This window comes from Xenopus laevis, chromosome 1L (genome assembly GCF_017654675.1).
Source record: "Xenopus laevis strain J_2021 chromosome 1L, Xenopus_laevis_v10.1, whole genome shotgun sequence".
Taxonomy (NCBI): domain Eukaryota; kingdom Metazoa; phylum Chordata; class Amphibia; order Anura; family Pipidae; genus Xenopus; species Xenopus laevis.
The window spans coordinates 136,600,345-136,617,571 of NC_054371.1; the positions used below are offsets into that span (position 1 = coordinate 136,600,345).

Genomic DNA, 17,227 nt, shown 5'->3' on the forward strand with positions numbered 1-17,227 from the left:
TAAGGGAAGCTGATTGTGAGTCACTGAACTGATTCACTTTTTCATCTTAAGCCTGCTTATGAGCCACCGTGTCACTTTTATTTAGTATTCAGTTTACTGATATCGCTCCTGCAACTAATTAAATGTTTGCAATGCCGCCATACATCTAATAAACTCTCCTTTGTTATGTTAACGTGAACTGGAAAGCTTACAGAAAATGGTGCGGCTGGGGAGATTTTATTAAGATAAGAATGTGATGATTTTCTTTGGTGGGCACATTAAACAGCTCAGCTAGATCTCTAGTTCCCTGCAATATTCTTCTTTATTGTGCATAAGTGCATAATACACCAAGTATGCAGTGGCTAGGCACATGTATGGGGAATTAGCCAGGCCTGTCCAGATAACAACTGGCCCTATGTTTAAAGAAAGATCTGAACAAGCTCCATTACATCACCCAAAACAAAGGAGAAACAATATTTTATTGCCTACAAAGAACATATGCATCTTTCTTATCATTTAACATTATATTATTTCTGGCCAATTTGTTTAAAAAAATGTCCCTTGCTTGTTAATCTGTTCTGTTTAAAAAGCTATAATCAAAGCCTTTATTTTTTTGCAAAGTGAACGTCAGCTGTCAAAACAACTGCTGCTGGGACATCGAAATGTCATTTTAAGGCAGCTTTTATCTCCTGGGGAGAATAAATGCACATGATGGATAGCATTGAGTCAGCAAAAATAGCTTAAGCTGTTTTAGGTTACTAAGCAGGTTGCAATAAAAATATGAACAGTTAAAATTCTAGGATTGGACATGTACTGTATCATGCACAAAGGATAAAAAGGAGGATTAGGATGATTGTCAAATACTAATTTTATTTCAAATATTTGGTGTAAGCAAAAGTAAGATTCCATTTCAATGTTACTTGCAAACTAGGGGTTACATTTATTTGAATCTTATAATATAATAAATGGATTTTGATTTAGAAGTACATTTTAACACATAACTTATCCCTTCAAAAGCTAATGGTTGTTCAAGTTTAAGTAAAGTTTTTCCTGATATTTTTTTTTTATAAAGTTATTTCTTTTATTACAACCTTTTTAGCCTTGGCTTCTCCTACATATATGATTAAAACAGAATATAATAATTGTTAAGGTTCCCTAGCCTGAATATTTATTGCAGTTTGCTCTACCAATATTAAATCCTACTATTACTATAGGCAAAATAATGCTCAGTCATGAGGCCTAAAGCTTTTTTGTTATGATCTAAGAGGGCCCAGTCAAATGTTAGACCACCAAGGGCTCTTGACCCAAAACATTTTAGTATCTCTATGCTGTGGTATCCAAAGGCAAATCCATGGAAAGGAGAAATATTGGCAAATAATCCGTAATCTGCATGTGAAAAGAGCAAGATGGTAAATACTGCACTAAATGATTTTATCCATGGGAAGAGATATGATTTTTATGGTGGATTTGTGCTCGCATTATGGCTAACAGGCTTCTCTGTATTTCCATGTGCTATCTCTTATACCATGTTGTCATTGTATTTTGCCTTTTTGTGTTCGTATACAGGAAGAGGACTGAATCGGACTCTAGGAAGAGCAGCTTACCTAACAGCAAAGAGATTCCGTCACATCACCCCACTGACCCAGTAGAGCTTAGAAGGCTTAACTTTCAAACTCCAGGTAATAAACACAATTCCTTCTGCTTGCTTATCTAAATGCTATGGATATTATAAGCCACTGATCTGAGAAGCAGCTTGGAAACATGCATTGAATTTCAGTTCCGGGAATTCTGTATGTATCCTTTTGGTAGAAAGCTAAATGCAGAAAGTAAGTATCCCAAACTCAATAATGAGTTTAAAATACTATGAAAAAAAGCTAAATAAATGATGACAAGTCCATCTGCAAAATGTTAACCCTCTAACTGCTAGTAATGGAACTGTCATCTTTGCATTGTTTGTGAAACCCCTTAGCTCCTGAAGGTCTTTTCCATTCATATTTTGTTCTGTTTTAATTTATCAGCTATGAAAAGACAAAAGTAATTTTAAAGGCAGAGTGAAACGAATCACTTCCCTAGTAACAAAAAAACATACTATATACAGAGATTTACAGTATTCTAGAGAAAATAAATTATTGCAGGGCGGGAGCCATGTTTTTTCTGTGATTCATAGATTATTCCGCCTGTATATCACTCAGTAAATTAAGAAGATAGTTAGCGAGTGCTTGCACTTTTAAAATAGTAATTAACATTACGGTTATTTGATTCGTAAAATATAAGCAGATTGCACAGTCTATGAATTCATTTGTCTATCTGCTGGAGGGGAAAAGTCAAAACAGGCTATTTCATGAACATGGACCTTGCAACAAGTGTCCACTGAAGATTTTATCCATTATGTAATTATGACAATATTGATGAGTCTCCATCTATATAACAAAGATACTAACGTATGTAATTAGTATTGCCATACTAATGAGGCAATATGAGGCGCAATTTTGCAACAAGTAGAATAAACAATCATGGCTCTGCTTTTCATATTAACTGTAAACTGGACATCAACTACAGTATTCTCACATTTGAAAATAGTGTATTTAGCCATCAGTTTCGAATCCCTGCATTGAATAATTTTTGAATGTAAGATGGGCAGGCTGTCAGTAAGTCTGTTTACTTAGTTTTTAACTTTGGCCAACATTTTTCAAATTCGCTAGTGTATGTATCAGTTAACCATGGTAAATGATTCACTGGTGGAAACACAGGCAATCTAGTTAATAGTAACATTTTATTGGTTAATAAAAATGGTTATTGTGAACTCTTCGATTTTTCTTTTTGGACTTAAAGATGAATTATTAGTAAGCAGGAAATGGCTACTGCTGCCTTGATTTGCCCTAGCTTCAGATAGGTATATTTATATAAACAGGCATGGATTCCTCAAAGGTTCCTACCCAAAAATTCATAGCCAGAATTTGATGTTCGAGGACAGGGCAATAAAACTGGCATTGGGATATTTAATCTAAACTGACATCATGGTTTTTGAGTAAGAATGTGGCCTGTGTGCCATAACCTGAAAACAATGCCTTAAAGGAGAACTAAACCATAAAAATCAATATGGTTATAAATGCCGTATTTTATTTAATGAATTCATTGCACCAGTCTAAAGTTTCAGCTTCTCAATAGCAGCAATAATCCAGGATGTAAAACTTGTCATACGGGGTCACCATGCTTAGTGGGCTCTGAGCAGCTGTTAAGAATCTAAGCTTAGGTGTTGTTACAAATTTACAAGTAGAAAATGAGGTTTGTCTGTAATATAAGCTGATGCTACAGTGCTGATTATTAAATTCTGATGCTAATTGCACTGGTTTCTGTGCTGCCATGTAGTAATTATCTATATTAATTACTAATCAGCCTTGTATTGTGACACTTATATCATATACACTATATTGTGCATCAATCCCTAAGATCAGTAACTGACAGCAGCACAGAGCATGTGCAGTGAATCAGCAGAAAAGAAGAAGGGGAGCTACTGGGGCATCTTTCTAGACACAGATCTTCCCTGTTAAAGGGCTGTGGTTGACTTGGCTGGTACAGAAGCCCAAAACATTATATACAACAGTTCCAGCCTTCTTCTTTAGTTAAGCTTTAGTTTTAATTTAATATACAAGTTAATAATGCATGTTAATAATACCATTGACTATATTGTGAAAATGCATTGTTCTGATAAGTGAGGAGAAGACATGCTCAAGCATTTAGGGTTTTATCTGGATATAATTGGTTAATTAAGAACTAATAAGATAAATAAAGGTCCAGGGCCAGATGGTATTCATCCCAGAGTACTTAGCGAGCTTAGCCCTGTGATTGCCAAAACTTTTTACTTAATTTTTCAGGATTTTTTTGAGGTCTGGCAGAGAGTGCAGAGAGACTGGCAAATTGCTAATGTGGTGCTGCTATTCAAAAAGTGATCCCGCTATCAGCCTCAAAACTATAGGCCAGTTAGTCTGATGTCAATGGTAGGAAAACTTTTCGAAGGGTTAATAAAAGATACTGGACTTCATAGCAAATCATAATACTATGAGTTTGTGCCAACATGGTTTTATGCGTAATAGATCTTGCCAGACTAACTTAATTTCTTTTTATGAGAAGGTAAGTAGGGACCTCGAATCTGGGATGGCAGTGGATGTGATTTACTTAGACTTTGTTAAAGCATTTGATACAGTGCCACACAGAAGGTCACTGGTTACATTAAGGAATGTTGGCCTGGAACATAGTATTTGTACCTGGATAGAGAACTGGCTAAAAGATAGACTACAAAGAGTGGTGGTAAATGGAACATTTTCTAATTGGACCAGTGTTGTTAGTGGAGTACTGCAGGGCTCTGTACTAGGTCCCTTGCTTTTCAACTTGTTTATTAATGACCTGAAGGTGGGCATTGAAAGTACTGTTTCTATTTTTGCAGATGATACTAAATTGTGCAGAACTGTAGGTTCCATGCAGGATGCTGCCACTTTGCAGATTGATTTGTCTAAGTTTAAAAACTGGGCAGCAAACTGGAAAATGAGGTTCAATGTTGATAAATGCAAGGTTATGCACTTTGGCAAAAATAATATAAATGCAAGTTATACACTAAATGGCAGTATGTTGGGTGTTTCCTTAAATGAGAAGGATCTTGGGGTTTTTGTAGATAACAAGTTGTCTAATTCTGGGCAGTGTTATTCTTTGGCTACTAAAGCAAATAAAGTTCTGTCTTGCATAAAAAAGGGCATTAACTCAAGGGATGAAAACATAATTATGCCTCTTTATAGGTCCCTGGTAAGGCCTCATCTGGAGTATGCAGTTCAGTTTTGGACTCCAGTCCTTAAGAGGGATATAAATGAGCTGGAGAGAGTGCAGAGACGTGCAACTAAACTGGTTAGAGGGATGGAAGACTTAAATTATGAGGGTAGACTATGAAGGTTGGGGTTCTTTTCTCTGGAAAAAAGGCGCTTGTGAGGGCACATGATTATACTTTACAAGTACATTAGAGGACATTATAGACAAATAGCAGGGGACCTTTTCACCCATAAAGAGGATCACTGTACCAGAGGCCACCCCTTCAGACCAGAGGAAAATAACTTTAATTTGAAGCCACGTAGGTGGTTCTCTACAGTGAGGTTAGTGAGGTTGTGGAATGCATTGCCAGGTGATGTTGTGATGGCTGATTCAGTTAATGCCTTTAAGAGTGGCTTGGATGATTTCTTGGATAGACATAATATCAAAGGCTATTGCGATACTACATTCTATAGTTAGTATAGATATGGCTAGCTATAATTTATCTGAGTGTGTGTATGGATGCTGGGTTTTCATTTGGAGGGGTTGAACTTGGTGGACTTTGTGCCATCTCAAAAGTAATTCATATTCTGTCAAAAACAAATTCATCAGTTAATGCCAATACTATTTGTTGAAGAAGGCCTAGCCTTAGCAAAAAAGAGGCAAAACCTTTGTTCTTCAGTAATGGCCATGCTTTAATTTCAATGCAATTACATAAACGCTTGCGAGATCTAACAATGTATTGAAGTATGTATGTATTCCCATATATGTTCAGGTTCTTTTATGTGTCTTGTACAAACTGAATGATGTTACACTATTGTTACTAATTTGTTTCCCATCTCCAACTGGCTTTTACTCTTACAGCTTCGAACAGTAATTCAGTCCCCTACGCCTCACTGATTGGCTCTGTGTCCTCCCTCTCTAGCCAAACTGACATTCAGTCCTTATATGATAATTACTCTCTCCCACGGTTTGCTCAAAAAGGTCTAAACATCTTTGTCTCTGTTATTCTTTTCTGTATCAGTCTTTTTTATTATTACATTCTTCACCTCAACCACCAACCATTTTTAAAAACCTAGTGTTTTTTGGTGATTATTCAATACCATATATTCACAGGGGTGCTTGATCTGGATCCTGGCTGATTTTTTTTTTTTTTTGCATTTGTCCCAGTGATATTGGATGAAATCCTTCTATTAATAGGAAGAAACACATACTCTACTCTACTGCTTCTAGTGGCAGAGTTGATAAGGTGCTAACTTGACAAGATTGCAGTATGTGCTTTTTTTTTTTTTTTACTTTGTTTGGTGAATCCCAAGGGTGCATTTAAGCTTGCAAAGGGATATAGTAAAATAATTGTTTCTAATTAAAAGGAATTTAGAAACAACACTAACAAGCCATCCAGATATGCATTTTATTCATTGCCTTGAAAATATACCGTAATTTAAAGATCAGCCATTCATTGAATTCTCTTAAAAAGTTATGTGAATAATTAAGACAGATTTTTTAATTTCCTGGTCACATTGTGATGAAATCTGTGTGCCATGAAGTCCAGTTTAAGCCCCTTAAATCCATTTATGTTGATCACAACAGTCAGTAACAAATTCCCTGGGGTGTGCTGCTTCAGATCCGCTAGCCAGCTGTGACTTAAGCACAAACTATTATTAGGTCACAGTATTTAAGATCATATTATCTCTGTGAGATTGTGTAGAGATATAAAGCTGTTTTAAAGCTATAAATAGTATTTTACCGTGACTATCTCAGGTTCATCCCATACTAAATGATTGACTGGGGATTTCACCTTAAAAAAAAATGTATATAGACTATGAATATTAACTCATCTGGAGCTGGCTGACTGATATGGCAACCCCCTTTTTCCATGTTTATTTTTTGGTTCTGTTTACTACTCAACTTGTTCTTCATAAGACAAAGATGTTTACACCTTAAGTAGATTGTAGGCATTTTTAAGGGGTTTGGGACCAGGGCTGGATCACCTGAGAGAATAAAAGCTTGTTTTTGTGTAGGCCGCAACCCCTGCTTCTACAATCTGCTAGTAGTGAAAACATTTTTGAAGATTTCAGTGTCCTGTGTTTTAATCTGTTCTACAAGTTGTGGTCTTGAGAATAATAATGCATGCAGCCTTTTCCCACCTGTCTTGCATGTTATCAGTAAATGAAATCAGAGGACTACATAATTCAGTGAAAAATAGATCTATTTGTTGCTTATAACATTTGCCATTCCATGAAACATTCTTGTGATACCTCCTTTACTTCCCAAATGGTACTGAATAAATACAAATTTTAGGAAGTGAAGTATTTTAACCCCTTTGCTGTGCTTGGGGAATGTCACCCATGATTGCTTGGTTGCACCATTGTGACATCTAATGATTTGCTGTCTGATAATGGAAAACACAGTGTTTCACTAGTGCTGGAGGGTAACCACTTGCCCACTGAAGGGGTTAAACGTATCAATTTTTTTGTTGAATACAAAAATTTTCTTTACAGGTTCAGGTGTCTCCGGTTACCCTCGTAACCTTCATTCATCAAGTTCGTTTTTCTTAATTATGCATATGTTCACATGAATTCTGCTTTAAGAGATACTTTGCCTTCTGTTTGAGGAAACTCTTTCACGTCTTTCTAAACATCTAATCCGATGATTTCCATTCCATTATGTGCAGAACGAAGGGTTTGATGTGATTCAGTCATTACTCAAAGTAGCCCTCTTCCTCTAGTATAACCGTATCACTTTTTTTACCCAGCTAATGTCATTGATTCATTGCACAGTAATGTCTCTTTTACACGAGGTGTATTGGCATTGGGACTATGCTTGGTGACTATTCATGCATTAAATCTCATCTCTCCAGAGCATGTCCTGCTTTGAGTAACTAAACTATCTGCCTGCTTCTCACACATATTGTACAACATCTTATATTGGCACATCACAAGTTGTTTTTCCCTGTATTTTACTTATGTCAGTATGGGTACAAAATTGGATTTCTTTACAAGTCTTCTGTTTATCATCACAGGTATGGCCAACCACCCTCCAATTCCTATCCTGGAACTTGCAGACCACATTGAACGACTGAAAGCCAATGACAACTTAAAATTTTCTCAAGAATATGAGGTATGATTGTCTTTTTTAGACGTACACTAGCACTAAGGGTCAGATTTATCAATAAGTCAAATTTCGAATCCATGTCAGTTTTTGAAATTTGACCTATCGAAATGTATAAAAAAAATCTTATTTGTTAAACTCGGGTGGATAGGATCGACCTGAAAACTCAAATCGAATTCAATTCGAGTTTTAAAAACTCAATTCTATTTTTTTTCTCCGAAAAAACTAGAATGTGAGGAAGGCTGCAAACAACTCCAAATTGATCCCAGGAGGTGGTCAGTTACTGTATAATCAGTGCTTAATAAAACACTCTTTTGCATGACTCACTGAAATAATATAGCACCTACTATAAAATAGGAAGATATCAGAAGTTCCATGATGAGTATAAAAGGTTAAGCTCAAGGAACTCTGTGGTATAAAAAAAAGTTAGGGGAAAGGCCTCTTTGTCCCTAATGCACAGGTGTTGGGTAAAATACTAAAACATCCTTTCTGCATTGGAATATGAAGCAAATTGATGCTTTACATGTACTGTAGGTAAAAAAAACACATCAAGTAGTGCAACTGTAAGAAGAGTCAAAAAGACTGAATAAAGAATATTATTATTAAAATTATTTATAGACCTCTTTTTAGACTAAAGATAAAGATAGCAAGCAGGCTATCTTTGTTATTTCCGTGGCTGTAAAGGTGACTTATGTATAATGCAAAGCAGGGCTCTTTTAACGTGTATAATAATTTGTAAAAAAAAGTCTTTTCATTGCTATTTTATTACTGTGTAGAGTAGCAAAATGCATTATTACGATTACTATTAAGTTTAATTAATTCATTACTTTCCTCCCTGTTAATGTGATATAAACTCACTAGTATCATTGTCATTTATCTTCATTGTCACAAGTATGCCCCTACCAGCAAAATTAAATTGGTAATTTCTAACACATTAGCAGGTTTTTATTTTATTAGGAGCAACACTGTGCAGTCTGAATTTTAACCAACATGATTGTTTGAAATTAATATGATACTGTGGTTTTAGATATAATCGTTGCATGTGTGCACTGGCATGAACTCAAAGACTTAGTCACCACCCCATCTTTTTTTTTGTTGCTGCTTATTATAATGGCAGTAGTGATACACACACTTGGTAAAATGTAAAAAGAAGCAGCACAGGAAAATATAAAGTTCATCAAATTCCTGCTTATAGCATGTATATTTTAGTACAGAGTAAATGCTACACATGGTTTATGAATATAGATCTATAGTTGCCTGCAGTTATCTCACCTTGAGACTGGACAGACTCTGGGATATTGACCTTCTCTGTGCTCCCTGTCTATTTCATGATAGTTCCTCTCATGTCACTAAAGCTATGAGGCAAGGTGACAAATTAAGGCACATTTGTTCCAAGACTCGGCTCATTACTATATTATTGTAACTATTGTAACTATTATACTTTTACACTACTATGCATGAGCTGCAAATACTGCTGCTATTTTAAAAGTCATTGCAGGTGCAATGATTCACTCGCAGCAGGAGACAATCAGTGAAACAACTTATCATGAAAATAGCCATGAGAGTGTTCTGAGCTTGAAATAATCTGTAGGTAAGAATGTTTGTAGGCCGGGTCAAATTTATCACTTGGCATGGGTAGATTATGGATAAAAGTGATTTTAACTTCAACTCAGTACGACCAAATTGCCACAATTTGAACCCACACTGCAGCATTTTTCACGTAATGTTCATGCTACTAGTACTTGTGTGGCTCTCCACATGAAAGTCACCTGTTCACACCTTATTTAAAATGCTAATGGGGCACCAGCACTGTGTCACTGTATGTAGTACATCTTAGAGTAGTCCTGATGGGTTTCCCTGTCTCCAGCTCTGTTCTGCCCTATGCTTCCTGTGTGTGCCATACTCTGTCTGCCCTATGCTCCCTGTGTGGCCCTACTCTGCCTGTGGAACATAAGCCTGGTTTTTGTTCTGGGGGGTACTGTGTTATCCACAGGGGAAAAGGAGGTATATGGATTTAATACAACTTTTTTCACATATGAGTGATATCCCTGCAGTGAGCACCAACCATTTGGTTTTTTGGTGTGCTATTAATGTGGACATGGTTTTGTGGTAACACGGGTGTGGTTTATAGTAGGTGTGGTCTAAAACACTGAGTGGCTAACACTGGCTTCCATTATCGGCCAGAAAAATTCCGGCCCTCGTTAGCACAGAAGTTGGACGGAACTGATCTAGACTGATCAACTAGTAATTTCTTTTGGTTGATGTATGTGTAATAATATAGAAATTTCCAGGCTGCTGCCATTGCCTGATATGATTCCCTGAGTGCAAATCAGTTTAGTTTTCAGGTGCAACACACTGGAGCAACGCAGAAAGTAATACCTCCCTGAGCCAGGTTATAATTATTAAGCTTCCTGCTACTGGAATGAATGCATGCATGCAGTTCATCAAAGCAAGCTGATTAGGCACTAGTTCACAAAGAATTCTGTAATAAAACTGCCTTTCAAATGGTCCTTTCTAAAGCTTAATTTCCACAAGTATCTTTCTATATTGTTTGTGCTTACAGTTTTGCGACTTGCATTCAAGTCTATTGTCCATCAGCCTATTCGTAACAAATTCTGAGCCATTTATGGGCAATATATTCTGCAGTTCAGGTACACTGCTATTTTATGTTGGTCAGTGGGGAGTAAATAGCTAGCAACATTAAAATGTTCAAAAACCGCTACCATTGATCTTTGCTTTAGGATCTTGTATATCTAAATCAGCTGTGTTGTTTGTGTGCAGGGCTCACTTTGCATTGCAGATATCTAATAAGCCATTTAGAATAGCCTTATTCTATCACTGAAGAGGGCAGAATTTGAGGTCAAATGCAATTCATTTCTGTCTGCACAGCCTTACTATAAAAGCATTATGTCAAAATAAAAATATTCTCTCTAGAGAGACATATTTTTTTGTATGCTGTGTATTTTGGATAGACAGGAATATGATTTCAATTCATATAATGCCATAAATTGTGTCTTTTACTGGGTATTTAAATAAATCAAAGCTGTTGGAATATTAGTCTAGATAGTCCTAGACTGATATTGATTAAGACCTGGATATTTGACAGTTGATTTTGGATCTACCACACATCTTATAGCTGCTGAGAGATAAATAATCATTCACATCTAAATACTGAATCCAAAGCTTGAAAGGTTATCATAATTAACTAACAGAATGATGTTTTATTCACATGGTTGTTTTGTTTTGCGTCAAAGAAGACAACCTGAGAATTACAAAATTCTTGCTCACCCACAATAGATAGATCAATAGTCAGACAGAATAGTCGAAACAATGTCTTGCATCCTGGTTTTTTATGCTACATCACTGTTTAATTCTGCAGCTTACTGTTGTTTTTTTTGTTTGAGGAAATTAGTCTTGTAATAACTTATATCGTCTTCAGTGACAGGATTATTATCGGCGTGGCATTTACTTGAAATCCTCTTAAAGATCTATCCATTAAACCATTAGAGCAATTCATTAAACTTGTTAATACGGCCAAGCTATATAGGAGTTATTGGTCTGTCACACCTCAAAGACGTGAATGTCAATATGTGCATCTTTTCCTCACTTCCAGCTATCAGTGTTCCAATACACAGTCACTTTGTCTAAAGCTATTTTACTGCAATTATACAGAATGGCCATAGAAGGAAGATCAATAATTTTGAAACCAGGTTTGAGAGTTAATCACAAGGGGATGAACATCTGGCCTTTAGTTCTAAAAGTGCTGTGATGATTTTGTACAGGACACTGAGAGAGAATAAAATTCGGTGTATACAGATTCCCCTGGGAGCCCCCTGACTTGGATGGATTCTGTTCTCAAGCTAGCCTTGGTCATTATCACCTTGACTTTGAGGAAAAACGAATGCATTGGTTATTTGAGCAGTTCTTTGTTTTTCTGTGCTGTGAAGAGAAACCTATTTGCTCTTGCAATGGTAACACCATTTTACACCCATAAGTTCTTATGCCATACGTTTCCAAGTTTATAAAAACTCAGCGATTTCTTTGTTCAGCATTCTAAATCTTTGTGAATGGCAAAAAAATACTTCTATTTGACTTTTGAAATTATCAAGCTTAAATTTAATTTTATATAGGAATGTTCATCACATGGACAGTATAATAACTATTGTATATTATTTCAGATAAATAAAAAATATATCCCTATTATTTTATGGTAGGACAGGATAAAGATGCTGCACAATTATATTTCTACTGAAAATACAATTCTTTTATGTGACAATGTAATAGTTGAATACACTAAAACTAAAAAAAAGTTCTCATTCCCTAACATTTCCCAGTACATTTTGGATGTGATCAACTTATCAATAAAGGAATAATGTTTTGCAGAATAAGGATTTATGTATGTAGCCAAAAAGAGGATAAACATGTCTCACTTTACTCACCATGGTCCTGTAATTTAGACTGATGTACCATGAGGTTTGATGTGGTTTATGCTAGCTATACAGCACTGGGCAGCCTATTGATTGATGAATGCTAAAGCTACACTACAATATTACTTCAAAAATCCATGTGTATTAAATGACTCTGAAGCTGGCTAAAACCCAGTGACTTATGCCAGAAGTTGATATCTTGAGTGAAAGACTCTGTGGTCAGTTCTTAAAGCTTTTGTTTACTTTGTATACTATATTAAGAAACCACTTATATGTACAGTGTTTTCAATGGGGATTTTCCTCAGTAATAGTGAAAATGCAAATTCAACACCAACTAGCAAAAGTGCAGATGTTTTCAAAAACAGGCATTGTGATCATTAAATGGGTAAAGGTGGCCATACATGCAGAGATCCGCTCGTTTGAGGTAGGCAATATTGGGTTGATCCAAACGATCAGATCACAATACCAAGAATACAGGAGATTGTACTGAGGGCTGCATCAGTGAACCAATGCTTTCCTCTATGCGATGGGGTTTTTTAAACCTGGCCAACTGGCATCTGCCGTATTTTTGAGCAGATATTGATCGGGGGAAGGCCGTCGGAGGGGCCCATATACTGCCCAACAAGCTGCCGATTTTGTCTGTTGGCAGCTTATAGCGTCCTATGTACTGTATGGCCACCTTAAGTCACCATATTTACTTGGAGATAAATTTAAGTGAAATAAGTGAAATAAAATGTAACTGTGCCTTAATATTTGCAAATGAGTCACTGATTCCTGCAATAGTTGTTTCAGTAACTAATTATGTAATTTGGGCAGGGATGCACAAAATAGCACCCCTGGTGCCGGTTTGCAGTAATTTTGACTAGATCAGTAACGTTTCGCTATACAAAACTTTATACATACACTATACAATACTTTAGTTAGCCTTGAGTCCTTCTACGACTACCCTTGTTTTTTCGTATTTTACCAAGGTCTCTGACAACATAACTGTTGAAATTCGCCATTCAGAATAGGAGGCATTAAAGGTTATGTAGTAATGTTGTAGCTGACTTTATAGAATTATATATATAAAAAAGAAATAATAGCAGGCTCTGCATCAGAGGAATGTGAATCTATTATGTCAAAGAAGTGCAGTAAAAACATTCTATAAATTGCCACCTATGCTGCCTCTAATCTCTAAAGATATCTCCTTCAAATATCTGTGTTTGAAAGCTGTACTGATTGTTTACAATGTATGAAATGTTAGAATGCGGTGTACATTTCTACACCCCTCTCCATGTGCATGTAGATAAATACTGGAGAAAGTAGTGACTGATACATGTATACAAATATATTTTTCTTTTCTGTTTAATTATCAGTCTATTGACCCAGGGCAACAATTCACATGGGAACATTCCAACTTGGAGGTTAACAAACCAAAGAACAGATATGCAAATGTAATAGCGTATGATCACTCGCGAGTTCTACTCTCAGCAATTGACGGTAAGCTGAACAGGTTAAACCACAATTGTGTACGTTGCACTGACCTGCACGTAAACTGGATTTCATGTTTGTGTTCTATAACTCTTTTTATAGCAAATAAGTGCTCCATGTTTATCAGTGGAGTCAGATAACAGCACATTTGAAGCACATTGCTGGCAACTTCCCTGTGCTGTACATGAAGGCACAGCATTTCCTGGGTGACAAGTGTCTCTTTGGCTGTGCTACCCACTATTTCCCAAGACACAGTCATACATGAATTGAACTCAGCTTGAAATGTGTAATTATTTGGGCTACCTCTCTAGCAGTAACCCCCTGCATAGTTTAAAAAGGTGCAATACAATGGGGCTCAAAGAGGCTCTGGACTATACTTATACTATGGTATTGGAAAAGGCAGGCAGTGAGTATAAGCACTTAATACAATTAGGCACAGAGGAGCAGAGCTGATTGTCTACACGAATGATACTTTGGCTTCCTTCCAGGGCAGCCAGGATATAAGGTTTTATCATTGCCATGTCTATACACTCTTTACTTACCTGCAAAGCCAAATAGACACAGAGGTGCACTGCCTATTGTCACTGCAAGTGACTTTGTCACCTGTTATTAAATGACCCCTATTGTTTTTTAGAAACATGAAAACAAGTAGAGGGCAATACAATTCATACTTTCTTCATAGTCACACACTAATTATAGTATAAATCCAATGTTTCGTCTTATATATATATATATATATATATATATATATATATATATATATATATATATATATATACATTTTTTATTATTTTTTATTTTTACCTCTATTTAATTGAGATTTCTAACTTGAAACAATTAAACAGAAGTTATCCCCAAGGGTTAGGTCTTTGTTATATGGGTGCTGGAGAGTCTTTGGCATCTTAGGATACTTCCAGTTGTCTTTACTCACTGCCTATTTATTGTATTAATTTATACATACAGTATATTGGGATGAGTTATCGTATTGCTTGCTTTTTAAGATGTGTTATTAGTTTTCACATAAACTTGCAACAGCCACATTATGTCTTTACTGTAAATATAAAAGTGATTTATATGGCTTCTTTTATTACTTTTGCTCTGAATGCTTTGTCATATTTCCTGCCTGTATATTAACAAGGGACTGAGCCAAGCAAGGTCATATTCTCATTATATTATAATCTGCACAGGTCTTTGCCAGTATTATGTTGGATAAATCACTGCTGGTGTTTGAATCAAAATCATCTAAATTTAACTTGGCTTTTTTCTTGATTGTTTGCGATTGACTGCTAATCTGCAAGTCTGCAATATGATGAATAAAAAATGAATATTCCTTTTTCTCTTGAATTATGCATACTCAGAATCTGTAACATTCAGTCTGTTCTAGTTGCTACTTTACTGTTTAAAGGAAAAAAAGTGTACATTGTTTTAGCAATGATGAGCATTAAAAGGATTCTGTTCCCAATAGTCACTAGTCCTTCAGCAGAATATAATGTTTAGTAGAGCACAGTTTCGATTAATTTTCGGAAATTGATTTTGAAAACATTTAGAAACAAGTACATATATATAAATGAAAATATATGACATCATTATGGGAGACTCATTTATCTGAGTTTATTGGTTTTAGACCTTTTAAAAGTCATAAAAGAACAAGTTTTTTCTAAAGCCAAGAAAGCCAACTAATTTATTGAAACAGCCTAATATAAAAAGCAAGAACGAATAAAAATGTTGAACTGACCTGAATACAAAAACCTCAGAACTGACAGATATTTTGTGCAGATACAAATAAAAAAACACAGCAAAGCCTCTAAAAGCTTGAATTAAAGATTTTACAATTGGAAAAGGACTAATCCCATTGACTTCTACATGACCTCAACAGCTTTTAGATGGCAAAGTTTTGTATTATTGTTTTCCATGGTTTTGTTGTTTAATTAATTACAATTTTTTGTGGTTTCGAGCAGTGTTCTCCAACCAGTGGCTTGTGAGCAACATGTTGCTCACTAACCCTTTGAATGTTGCTCTCAGTTGCCCCAAAGCAGGAGCTTATTTTTGAATTACAGGCTTGGAGGCAAGTTTTGGTTGTATAAAAACCAGGTATACTGCCAAACACATTCAGGTGTACTGCCAGTCCACACAGGAACTACCAAACGGCCAATCACAGCACTTACTTGGCACCCCTTGGAATTATTTTCATGCTTGTGTTGCTCCCCAACTCTTTTTATATTTGAATATAGGATAAAAAAAGTTTAGGGACCCCATTAATTGGTATAATCTATGATTTTTAGCTCTAAAAAATATGATTTGTGAAAATTAATGAAATACCAATCAGCCTCTTCCAGTCAAAGAATAACAATTCCTATCAGTGACTATAGATCAGGTGATTATTATTACAGGTTTCCCAATGTGAACAACAATGGCAGCAGGACCTTTTCTATCATTATTGCATATCGTTTTAAAGATTACTGTAGCTGGCTGGATTACTTTGCTCTTTTATTTTTCTATAAACTTGAGATATTGAAACCAGTTGAGAGGAACCTGAATGAAAATGAGAAAGTAATTTAATTACTCAGATTTAGTGCTATAATGATATTCATCTAACTGCAAAGAAAGTGATAATACTGATATATAAAGGCTGTCTTTAATGGATTTCAGTAAAATATGAAAACAAGACAACACTAAGTTATTTAAGGTTTGCCTCCCTAGTTACAGTTTAAAAAAATGAAACACAAATCTAAAATTTTAGAGCTCCTGTAATAGCCAAAAGCTGCCTTTTACTCTGGATATGAATAAATAATCTTTAAATCACCCTCTAATTATCAATAAACTGCAGTGCCATGCTGGCACCCCTCAGCAGCGAAAGGATTCTGCTCCATAACTTAGTAATTCAATACATTCTAACCAGTGCTAGCAAAGTGCATTGCAAAGTTTAGGATATTTTTCATAAATAATCAGCATGAGAATCCTTGTATTATTTTCAGCTTCAGTGTTTGTAGACTTTCACTGATACATGTATCATTTATTTTCCTTGTTTTTTGCATTTTTTATGCAATGGACAGATAGGGGCAGATTTATCAAGGGTCGAATTTCGATGTTAAAAATACTATGAAATGTGACCATTGAATTGGAATACTTCGACTTCGAATATCGAAGTCAAAGTTTTTTTCATTGAATTTGGGTATCCTGCAGTCGAAGTAAAATTGAACGATTCGAAGGATTTCATCGATCGATCAAATGATTTTACTTCGACTTCCAAAAACGTAGAAAATGCTCTAGAAGGTCCCCATAAGCTAACATAGCACTTCGGCAGGTTTAATTTGGCGAAGTATTGAAATCGAAGATTTTTTAAAGAGACAGTGCTTTGATTATCGAATGGTCGAATATTCGAACGATTTTACTTCAAACTGAATTTAAAGTCAAAGTCGTAGTATCCTATTTGATGGTCGAAG

At 35.6% G+C, this 17,227-nt stretch overlaps 1 protein-coding gene across 42 annotated transcripts in view; it reads left to right on the forward strand.

Moving 5' to 3' along the window:
- ptprd.L (protein tyrosine phosphatase receptor type D L homeolog) overlaps positions 1-17,227 on the forward strand; it is a 955,323-nt gene that overhangs the window by 905,084 nt on the left and 33,012 nt on the right. For all 42 annotated transcript variants that reach the window (XM_041563903.1, XM_041563907.1, XM_041563920.1 and 39 more), the window contains 3 exons: positions 1,546-1,658; positions 7,796-7,893; positions 13,670-13,793. In XM_041563903.1, coding sequence (XP_041419837.1) covers positions 1,546-1,658; positions 7,796-7,893; positions 13,670-13,793 — 335 coding nt within the window. The remainder of the gene's footprint in view (positions 1-1,545; positions 1,659-7,795; positions 7,894-13,669; positions 13,794-17,227) is intronic.